Source organism: Elephantulus edwardii, unplaced genomic scaffold, assembly GCF_000299155.1.
Source record: "Elephantulus edwardii isolate Elephantulus edwardi_28Jun2011 unplaced genomic scaffold, EleEdw1.0 scaffold00070, whole genome shotgun sequence".
NCBI lineage: Eukaryota > Metazoa > Chordata > Mammalia > Macroscelidea > Macroscelididae > Elephantulus > Elephantulus edwardii.
Genome location: NW_006399820.1, coordinates 672916 through 685197, shown reverse-complemented (window position 1 = coordinate 685197; position 12282 = coordinate 672916). Strand labels below are relative to the sequence as shown.

At 35.0% G+C, this 12282-nt stretch overlaps 1 protein-coding gene across 1 annotated transcript in view; it reads right to left on the bottom strand.

The window, feature by feature from the left end:
- SLC17A1 (solute carrier family 17 (organic anion transporter), member 1) overlaps window positions 1–12282 on the bottom strand; it is a 96524-nt gene that overhangs the window by 51012 nt on the left and 33230 nt on the right. Inside the window, exons 3-7 of the mRNA XM_006888676.1 lie at window positions 7355–7588; window positions 7186–7273; window positions 3967–4053; window positions 1344–1462; window positions 1079–1240 (exon numbers count right to left, since the gene is read on the bottom strand). Coding sequence (XP_006888738.1) covers window positions 1079–1240; window positions 1344–1462; window positions 3967–4053; window positions 7186–7273; window positions 7355–7588 — 690 coding nt within the window. The remainder of the gene's footprint in view (window positions 1–1078; window positions 1241–1343; window positions 1463–3966; window positions 4054–7185; window positions 7274–7354; window positions 7589–12282) is intronic.

Genomic DNA, 12282 nt, shown 5'->3' with positions numbered 1-12282 from the left:
ATTTGTTCTTCAGTTCCTTGAGCTTAAGAAATGCTGAGCGAGTTCGGCCCTTTTGATTTTCTGACTCCAACTCCTTGCACATTTCATTGTAATATCCCACACTAAAATTCAGTATCTAAATTTTACATTGTTTAATGGAGAATCTATCAACACATAATTTCAGAATTACATCTAGAACCACATTACTCAAAGTAAAAATAGTTTAGAAATCAGTAAGGAGTGTCACTATCAGTGTAATTACTTTTTAATTATTATGGAACCTGAAAGCATTGGACAGCATAGAAGAAAGTTACATTGGGAATGACAAGTGCTCACCCTGGAGACAATGATAATAGATAATTATGATGACAATTATAAACATATTTCACGGGTTTATTCTGGGCTAGTTGCTTCTAACTCTTGTAAAAATGTCACGGTTTCATGAAAGATGAAATTTATCAGAACTTAATTGGTAATTTTTTTGAATATTTGCTATCTCGGTAGAGTTATTATATATTCATTATAGAATATTCCAAAATGGTAAGTTCAGTCTTCATAATAGATTATTCTCCAGAAAAATTTAAAAAAAACCAATCTAAATCAACAACAAAATAAACAAGCAGCAAAAGTTTCCAAGAAATAACGATTCTTTAAGTGTAATAAATAATAAGACTATTATGAGATGCCAGGTCTTTCTGAGCAAGTAGTAAGTCAAGGGTTCACATTCCAAGATTAAGTTCCTTACCCCAGAGGAGAGGATTAGTAAGAGCTAGGAAAGGTGTCATGGCTCAGTCAAATAAGTGACTTCCGGAAAAGAACACCAGTTCCTTCAGGTAAAGGTGGTGTTGAACCTTAAGTAACACAGAAGGTCAATCATATAGTGAATGGAAAGATCAGCATATGTGTATTGTTGCAGAAGTGTCAGACAGTGTGTCAGTACTTGTACTTTTTGTCCTGGACAGTGTCAACAGTGATTCCCCAGGTTAAAAAAAAATCCCCTTAACAGTTCAAGAGTGTATAATAACTGAGACTAGAGTCTGATGAGACAGAGAAATAAAGTTCTTTATGAAGTTAAAAAGAGGACAGAGTGTTTACTTACCTCTTTTATATTAACATGGAGGATGGAGTTGATGTACATAGGGATGTATAGAAACAAGATTGTATTTGACCAAAAGTAACCAAAAGTAGCAAAGGAAATGGCCCAAATTGGAAGAGACTTTAGCATGGACTTGATGGGTAGAGATTGTTGGCTTGAACTGAACTGGAAAAGAATCCATTAGTTATTAGTATATTGTAACAAACTGAAATATATCTAATTTGAACCATAATATGAAAAGTATTGAGGAAAAGCTTTTGTATTCTACCTGCTGGACCAGAGAGGATGTGATGTATTGCTTTTCACTGATGCTTATGCATGGGTGATCTTTCGGGTCATCATAAACCAGAACAAACCAGAGAAGACATAAAACACCACCATAAGCACCTATCAAAGTAGAATTAGTTAGAGTCTTTTCTGTCTGTGACGGTACTCTTTCCCAAACTGGCATTTTTTTTAATTTATTAGTCTGAGAAACTGGATCTTTTTTTCATGAAACTTTGCAACAATGTTTACATTTTTATAATTTTCCCAGTATCCAGTATTGCCCTCCATACCACAGAAATTATTTCACAGAAATGATGATAAACTCTCTAACCTCTTTTGATCTCTTAGCCTCTGCACGCCTTCATAAATGGCATCTTGGTCTTCCTGCTCTCTCTGCTCTCTGGTATTAATTTGTATAAATTCCTAAAGTATCCACTTCAATGTTAAGAAAAGAACATTTCTCACAACTGGACTCATCAGGTGACATCATCACAAATGAAGAAAAGAGTGAAGCTCTCAAAGATTTCATTTTGCTTATAAGCACAATCCACACTCATTGTAGCAACAGTCAAAAAATTAAAGAACATATTGCATTGGAAAAAAACCTGCTATCAAACACTTCTTTACATGCTAAAGAGTAAGCATGTCAGTTTAAAAATGAAAGTGTCTCTAACACAGGTTAAAGTATTTTCAATTGCCTCATTGGATATGTAAGTTGGGCAAGAAATAAGGAAGAATTGGTCTTTCAACTTGTGGTGCTATGGAGAATATTGGAATTGCACTATCAATGTAAATGTATGAGGTTCAAATACGCTAGTTGCTCCATGGGAGAAAAGTCGGCTATTTTCCCCCATTGGATTTACTACCTCTGAACACCCACCAGAAGAAGATCAGCTATGCGTCAGTTTTAACTTGATGATACACAATAACAGCAACAATACATTCTATTGGCTACCAAGTGAGTAAACAAATTTTTCTTTTGCCAGAAGTGGAGCCAAAGTGTTCCTTTGACGCAAAGATGGTGAGACTTGCTATCAGAAAGGACCAGTCCTTAGAAAGAGATTGTGTTTAGAAAAGTAGCATGTCAGCTAAAAGCAACACTATCTGAGTGACACATTTACTACAATAACAGACTTAATTAAGCACATCAGAGATTGTCAGGTTAACACAAAATCACGAAGGGTTTCAATATAATGTACATAAGGTGGCTGTGGGTTGGAGCCCATCTGTTAGCATTAAAAGCCAATAAAAATTGCTCTGGCAGGTTAGTTCATGTAAATTTCTTAATCTTTCAAATGGGAATAATCAATAATTCCTTATCCATAAATTTAAAACCAAAATTTGAATGCCAATAGTTACTATGTAACTATATATATTGAAGTTTCGAAAAGGTTATGTATGTATTATATAAGGTTATATATTATATATATAATCTTTTTGAAACTTCAAATCTTTGAAGTCTTTTATGTATTTCAATTTTAAGCATTTAATTGTAAAACTAATTTTGTTTTATTATAGGGAGCTTTATATTTTACTTAGTTTATTAAATATAAATAGTACTATTGTAATTCTTGTTAACTCAAATTAAATTAGTTCCAACTCATGATGGAACTTCTCCGTAGATATTTCAAGGCTGATTGATGTATTAGAAGGAGAATGCCAGACCTATGTTCTAAGACTCTTTTATTTAAAAAAATTTTTTTTTTCTTTTTGGGTTTATTTATTTATTTATTTTTAATTTTTTTTTCTAAGACTCTTCTGGATGGGTTTGAGCTGTCAACCTACACATATTATCTTTCTGAAATTAAAATATCATCAATGCTTACCGACCTTTGTTCCAAGTATTTTGTTTATAGACTTGTGGATCTGTAACATCTATATTATAGAATTGTGGGAGCAGTGTGCAATCATGCAAGTATATTTCTAAGTGCAATGCCTGGAGTGTAATTAAACTAAAAATCGAGTCAAAAGTTACTCATATCTGACCCACCCTCCAGTGAATTTTCAGATACTGCGAGTTATGTAGGAAGAGTTTGTCCATCTTCTTCAGAGGAAGTGGTAAATTCAAGTCACCCGCCTTTGAATTGATAGCACAGCTGATTATCCTTTAAACCACAAGACCTCCCACGGCTTATAATGAAAACTTAAAAAATACTGATATCGTTTAAATTTTATAATGGAATTAATACTTTTTCAATATTGGGAGTTCTAGTGGTTTAGTGATAAAGCATTGTCTTGCCAACACAAAGGAAATTGTGTCATTTATTATTGAGACGGAATAGAACCATAGCTTATCCTCCAGCAGATTTTCAGAGGCAGTTAATCACACTGGAAGATATTGTCCATATTTGTCCTGTGAAACAGCTGGTGATTTTGAATTGCAGCTGGTGAAAGTAAATCACATGGTTTATAATCACATAGTTTATTTAAATCATATTACTCTGCAGGGAAAAGATGGGTAATCTCCTCCTGTGCATTATAATTCCTCTGAATCCACTGGAGGGTTCTCTATTGGTCAGTTCTATTCCACTGTACACAAAAACTATGTAAATAATTACATATATTTTTAAACTTTGTATGCTTAAATTATGAATAATTTCAAAGCTTTATAGAAGGTAACTTACTAAATATATAGAAGACAATGGGCCAGCCTAGGGACTCACAGATGAATCCAGTTACAAGCAAAACAATGAAGGATCCCAACAGGAACCCTAATGAAAAGAAACAAATGTTACCCTGATTAATCCAGGCAGCTGAAAATAGAAATAATGTCTCCTAATGGTTGTTAGGTGCTGACGAGTTAAGTACAATTCATAGCAACCCCGTGGACAAAAGATCTGAATTCTGTCCTATCCTGCACCATTCTCACAATTTCTGACATATTCAAAGCCCATTGCTGCAGTCACCATGTCAATTGATCTAAATTGGGGGCGGGGGAGTGTCTTCCTCTCTTTCACTAACCCTCTACCCTTCTATCCATGATCTTTTTCCAAGGAAAAGCCTCTCCTAGCAACATGTCCAAAATATAAGAGACAAAGCTTTGCCATCCTGGCCTCCAAAAAACACTCTGACTTCATCTTTTCCAAGATATACTTGTTCATTCTTTTGGCAGTCCCTGGAATATTCAATGTTCTTCTCTAATATCAAAACTCAAGACATTGATTCTTCTTCTGTCATCTTTACACGTTGTTCAGCTCTCAGTTGTACAGCAAGTGATTCAAGAGACCAATGCCTGTGTCAAGCACGCTTTAGTCTTCAAACTGGCATCACCTCTTCTCAGTTTTGGTTGTTTTGTTTTGTTTTGTTTTTTGGTTTTTGGGTTTTTTTTTCTTTTAGATGTCCCTGATAACAGACTTGCACAAAACAATACATCTCCTTATCTTTTGATTGCTGGTACCAAGAATGTTGATTATGGATCCAAACAAGATGAAATAATGATGATTTCAATCCTTTGTCCATCTATCATGATGTTACCCACTGGACCAGTGGTAAGAACCTTTGTTTTCTTGATGTTAAGAGGCACTTCAAGTCCCCCTTGCTTTCAGCAAACAAGGTTGTGTTATTTGCATAATGCAGATTGTTAATGATCTGATTTTGATGCCACATTTTTCTTCACAGATTCAGACTTCACAAATTATTGGCTCAGCATACAGACTGAACAGACATGGAGAAAGGCCTGATACAGGCTATGGTCTTCACAATTACTTTCTATGCATCTGAGAGCTGGACAATAACTCAGGATGATAGAAGGATTGATGCCTTGGAGTTGTGGTGCTGAAGAAAAGTGTTGAACATACTGTGGATTACCAGGAGAACAAACAGATCTACCCTGGAAAGGATGAAACAAAGATGATCGCCGAAGGGAAGGATTTTGAAGCTCCATCTCACATACTTTGCGCCCATGGCCAGGAGGGACCTATTCTTGGAGAAAGACATTATGCTTGGAAGGGTGGAGGGACAGCACAGAAGAGGAAAACCCAAGACAAGATGGATTGGCTTAGTGACTAGACAAACAAAATTTAGTCTATTGTGAACGATGAGATTGGCTCAGGATACAACAAGTTTTAGAACTAATGTACTATGAGTTGCATGTGACTCAATGACACATAACAAAAACAACAACAACAGCAACAATGGGATTAGATTCTTAAAAGATCTCAATCATCTATTTTAGTCTCTCCTGGTTGTAGGTTTTTCATTATGCTTAGAAGTCTGTCCGTTCTGTGGATTAGGTCTTGTAGAGTTGTTCCTAGATTTCTTCTGATGAATTTTACGGTCTTTGGTTTTACTCCAGGTTCCTGATCCACCTTGAGTTGGGTTTTGTGTATGATGTGAGGTGTGAGTCTTGCTTAAGTTTTCTACAGATTGTTTTCAAATTTTTCCAACTCTATTTTTCAAAGAGGTTATACTTTCCCCACTTAACTGGTTTTGCCTCCTTGTAAAAAATCAGTTGACCATCGATAGGTAAGCTGATTTCTGGGTTCTCAATTCTATTCTATTCCATTGATCTTTTTTTTTTTTGTCCCTGTACCTTAATCACCATGGCTGTATAGTAGGATGTGAGATCACTGATTATGATGTTTCCTAATTTCTCTTTTACTATAGTCTTGAGCTTATAGGGTGTCTTTTTCCATTCCATAAAAAAATGGAACTTGTAATTTCTGTTTCATCCAAGAATACCCTGTATTGAGATTACACTGAACTTGTAAATTGCCTTTGGTATAATTGTAATTTTCACCATATTGAGTCTTTCTTTCCCTGAGCATGGTATACTCTTTCATTTTTCTAGGTCTTGTTTTGTTTCTAGTAGTAAGGTTTTATAATTTTCTCTGTATAGGTCTTTTGTGTTTCCTGTTAGATTTACTCCCAAGTATTTAATCTTGTGATTATCTATTGTAATTACTTTTATTTCTTTTAGTTCCGTTCCTATACTTTGTCACTGTAGAGAATTCAGAATAATTTTTGTATGTTGATTCTGTATTCTGCCACTCTGCTGAATTGCTTGATTATGTCCAACAGTTTTCTCACCGTGTCGTTAGGGTTTTCTAAGTACACCATATTATCATTTTCATATATAGAATATTTTACCTCCTTTTTGCCAATTTGTATATCTCTTATTTCCTTCTCTTGCCTTACTGTTCTTGCTAAGACTTCCAATACAATATGGAATAGGAGAGGAAGTAGTGTTCATCCTTATCTAGTTCCTGTTCTCAAGGGGAATCTCTCTCCATTGAGAATGGTGTTCACTCTCATTTTTGTATATATGCTTTTCACTATGTTGAGGAAATTACCCTCTATTCGTATTTCATTGAGTGTTAAATCAGGAAGGGGTGTTGGATTTTGTTAAAGGCCTTTTTTTGTATCAATTGGTAGGATCATGTACTTTTTGTCTTTTACTTTGTTAATGTGATGAGTTATATTAGTTGATTTTCTTATGTTGAACCATCCTTGCATACCTGTTATGAATCTCACTTGGTCCTAATAAAGTTTTTTTTTAATACTGTTGAATTCTATTGGCAGGATTTTATTGAAGTGTTTCACATCTATTCATGAGAAATATTGGTCTGTAGCTTTCTATTTTGGTAGTGTCTTTACCTGATTTTGGTATTAGGGACATGTTTGCTTCTTAAAATAAGTTTTTCTATTTTCTGAAATAGCTCATGTAGAATTGGTGACAGTTCATCTCTAAATATTTGATAAAATTCAATAGTAAAACCATCTGGTCCATGGCTTTTTTTCAGTGGAAGTTGTTCTATAAGCTATAATTTCTTCTTTTGTTAATGAGTGTTTTATTTTAGTCTGTCACTTTGGTGATTTAACAATTTTAGACTCCAAGTTCTTACCCGATAGACATATAGAAGTAAGTCGACCTCGTTCCCTTGGGGGAGCCCATTTGGTCCATATTTCATGCTGTCCTGTTGATGCCATCCCCTGAAATGAGAACCATGAAGACAGATCTCTGATATTTTCCATATATATAAGTCCACTTCATTTTTGGCATTCTATGAATACCTGGGCTATACCCTGGACCACTCGACACACAATAACTGAAGTTTTTCCAAATGCAGCTGCTAGTGGTATAAGCAGAGAACACAGAGAGCTGAGAAAAAGTCCACAGCCAACTATTTTCTTTATTGAGTATATTCCAGACAGGTATCCACTAGGAAGTTGGATTATGGCTGCACCATAGAAGATGGAACTTAGGATGAGCCCCTGAGTTTCTGGGCTCCAATCATACACAGGATTCTGAAAGAAAAAAGGAGACACATTTAACCACTCTGCAAATTGGAAGTTTACTGCTATAATCAGAAATAAGGGGAAGTGATCTTCCTTTTAATCCTATGTAAATTTGAAGTAACTAATCTTCAACTAACACCAAGTTATTCTTATTAAGTGCATCATATATACTTCCAATACTTGTCATAATGAATATATTTTTTTAATTTTTTAAAAAAATTGGTTTGCCTACAGTTTGCATACATTGTGTTTCACACTGTTATTCATTCACATTATGTTTCATACAATCATTCTTATGTATTATGTTTTATAAAATTAATCACCATTGGACCTTGGCAATCATTACCCTGTCTTTTCACTTAGATCTTTCCCATTTATGTACCCCTCATCCACCCACCAAACTGTGTAACCCTGTGGTTTCACTCCTACCTACCTCATTCCTCTGCTTCCACTCCTCCACCCTTGAGTTCCCATACATATTTTACTAGTTATTCTTCTATTTTTACAATCATGATCCTTGGCAGTGTTTGTCCCTATGAAACTTAGTTCATTCAGTATAATACTCTCAAGCCTCTCCCAAGTTACATAATATTCTTCAAAATTGTTCATTTTGAGTGCTACAATTCATTCAGTTGTTGTTGGACATTTGGGCTCTTTCCATGTTCTTGTGATGGTGAATAATGCTGCTATGAACTTTGGTGTACAAATCTCTGTATGTGTTTCAGTTCTAATTTCCTTGAGATATATTCCTGCTGGTAGATTAGCTGGATCATAAGAAGTTTCTATATTTAATTTTTGAGAAAATATCAAACTGTCTTCCCAAGTAGTTGTACCAATTTACAATCCCACCAACGATGTACAAGAGTTCCCACCTCTCCACATCCTCTCCAACATTTATTGCTTACTGCCCTACTAAACTTAGCCACTGCTACTAGAGTGAGATGGTATGTCATTGTAGTTTTGATTTACATCTGTCTTATTGCCAGTGACTTAGAGCATTTTTTCATGTATTTGTAGACTACTTTAATGTCTTCCTCTGTGAAAAGTCTAAGTCTTTTGACAATTTCATAATTGAATCATCCATCTTTTTCTTCTGAAGGCCCAGGAATATTCTGTAAACTTATGTTATGAGCCCCTTGTACAATGACAGGCACACTGATCAGTGGAACAGAACTAAGAACCCAAAAATAAACCCAGATATCTATGGTCAACTGATAGTCTTCAAGGAAATAAAACTTATTAAATGGAGAAATGACAACCTCTTCAACAAATGGTGTTTGAAAACTGGACTGCTACTTACAGAAAACTGAAACAAGATCCACATTACACACCATACATATAAATTAACTCAAGGTGGATCAGAGTTTCGGGAGCAAAGTCCAAACCCATCAAGTTTATAAGAAACAAACTAGGACCGAGATGAACAGGCTTAGCTTATGTTATAAAGAAACTGACAAATACAGTCAGAATGTATAATCTAACGAGAACAGAATTGATGAATAGGATTTTCTAAAGGTTAAATTTCTGTGCTCATCAAAAATTTTTTCCAACAGAGTGAAAAGAAAGCCTACCAACTGGGGATAAACATTTGTCAACACCATTTCAGACAGAAGGTTCTTTTATTTTTTTATTTTTTTGAATGTTTCTAAACTACAGGAAAAGCACATGTATAAGCAGAGAGTACAGTTGACACTTCTCTATTCAATATACTAACTAGTATTTATCTGACTAAACACTTTATATGTAAATGTTTTCCGTGTAAACTTTATGAATAAATATATCTATTTATAAACTTGAGTCCTACAAATAAAAGAAAAATGGATGATAACTGACAGGCAAACATGAATGAAGGATATCAATAAATATCAAGCGCCCTTAAGCCTACCTAGGTCACAGAAATATGGAAATATTCTTTTTTCTGTAATTCCTTGAAGGAGAAGGATTTTTTTTTTCCTGGATTGTAGCAAGAGGTTCTAAGACTAGAAAAAAATTGAGGCATGAGTATCCTAAAGAAATATTCCAAGTTCCATAGCTCAGGAAGTTCCATTCCTTTGCCACAGCCAAGACTCTAATGTCTCAATAGCCATTTTCTGGAAAATGAAGCATTTTTGTTGATGTTGTCAATCAGTCCTAATTCATCTCCATCCCAACTATAACAGAAAGAAGCACTGTCCAATCCTGCACTTTCTTCACAAATCTAGCTATATTTGAGCCCATTGTTTCAGCTACTCTGTCGATCCATCTTAGTGAGGCTCTAACTCTTTTTCACTAAACTTCTATTTTATCAAACATGATTATCTTTCTGCAAGGATTGATACCTCCATATAGAATTGTTCTCATTATCCAAAGACAGTGCCTTTCTATGGGTCCAAATTTATCAGAGGCTCTGAGAGAGACAGATGGGAAATCTCCTCTTGTTCTAATTATAGCCTTGGAAATCTGCTAGAGGGTGAGCTATGAGTAGTACCAACTCCACAACAGTAACTGAATGAATGAGTGATAAAATATCCAAACTACAATTTATACAATTATTATATGCTTTTACAGTGTAGAAAGAATTCAACTAAGAAAAAAAAAAAGACTAATTAGAGAAAGTAGAGGGCAAAATCAGCTCTCAGTATTAATTAGTAGGAAATGGACATCATTTAAAGCATTGTTACTTTTTTTTATAAATTAATTTATTTCTTTTTAATTTCACTGAACATCTACAGAGATTTTGGAATTCATTCATTGTTGCACTTTTCTCCCCACCCACTCACCCCCATCCCCACCCCCAGTTTCCTCCTCTCCTTGAAAAGCAAAAGAAAAACTCCTTCATTGTTACACAATCCCCCACCCCCACCCCGCACATTCCCACTCCCATCCAAAGTATACTCCATTCTGCAACCCTCATTCCGGACTCTTATGATAATCATAATGCCCTAAAATACATTAATTTTAAACTATTCTCTCCCTCATTGGCTTCACAAAGGGACAAATATTATATGGTGCCATTGTTGTAGAATGAGGCTGACATTGGGATGGGGATAAGACTGAGAAAAACTGGATAAATTAGGTTTACTGCATTGAAGCATTGTTACATTTTTAAAAAGGGAGCTACGGTACTTTATATATAATATGTTGTCTTTAATAATAACAGAGCTGAAAAATAAGAAAATATGTTCATGTTTTGTTGTGTCTTACAAAGGAATACAAGAAAACATTTAGGGACAAGTATTCCTCATGCCCTTCTTTCCATTTTCTCCAGTATCTACATTTTCTGAAAGATAACAAATTACTAACTTCTAGAATGAAAATTAATACAGGCATAGCTCATTTTATCGTGTTTTGCTTTGAAAATGTATACAGGCATACTTCACCTTATTAAGTTTTATTTTGTACTACACAATTACTGCATGTTTTTTTTCAAACTGAGGTTTGAAATATCTTCCTTGTCTCACTTACTTGAGACAAGTGTATCAATACCAGTTTTCCAGCAGCATGTGCTCACTCTATGTCTCTGTTTCAAGTTTGGGTAATTCTTATACTTTAGCTGTCTAGTGCTGCTTTAAGAGAGATGCCCCATGTAGGTGGTTTCAACAAAGAGAAATTTATTCTCTTGCAATTTAGAAGGCTTACTGTTGTCATTAACTGTTAAGCCAGAAATAACTCATAGCTGAATCATCAGTGGATTTTCAGAAGCAATAAAGCGCAGGAGAGATTATCCATTCTTTTCCAACGGAGGAGCTGGTGGATTGAAATTGCATGCCTGAGTTCTTTTTTTGAACTTAAAAAAATTATTATTATTAATTTTTATGAAGATTCATTGTTGCACTTGTCTCACTCCCCATCCGTCCCCTCTAGTTCATTCTTCTCTTTGAAAAATTAAAAGAAAAATTCTTTCATTGTTGTACAATCCCTTCCCCCCAAGTCCACTCCATTCTGTAGCATTCGTTCTAGACTCATGTCATGACAATAATACCTAATCATATATACCTTTTAAACAGTTCTTTCTCTAATATGTTTCAATGCAGTATGAATAATTTATCCCATCTTTCTCAGTCTCCGGCCCAACCCCTTGTCATTCCTGTTTTACAATGGTGAAACTATGCAGTATTTGTCTTTTTGCGACTGAGATCTTTTACTCAGCATAATGTCCTCCAGGGTCACCCATTTTGAATATTTCATGAGTTCCTTGTTTTTCAATGAAGCATAGTGTTCCACTGTGTGTATATACCATAGTTCTCTATCCATTCGTTTGTTTCCAACTCTTTGCTATTGTGAACAAAGCTGCAATAAACATGCATGTGCATATATCTGCTTGGGTGGTGGTTATGGTTTCTTTGGGGCATATTCAAAGTAGTGGAATTGCTGTGTCAAATGGCATTTCTATTTGCAACTTTTGAAGAAAGCGTCATATTGCCTTTCATAGGGGCTGCACCATTTTACTCACTCCCTAACAGTGAATAAGTGTTCCAGTTTCTCCACAACCTCACCAGTGTTTGTTGTTTCTTGTTCTGTTAAATTTTGCTATCCTTACTGGGGTGAGATGACATCTCATAGTTGTTTTGATTTGCATCTCTCTTAGAGCTGGGATTTTGAATATTTCTTCATGTGTTTGTTTGTTGTCTGAACGTCTTCTTTGGTGAAGTGTCTGTGTATATCCTGTGCCCATTGTTCTATTGGATTATTTACCTTTGTCTTGTTGTGGTGCTCAAGTATTT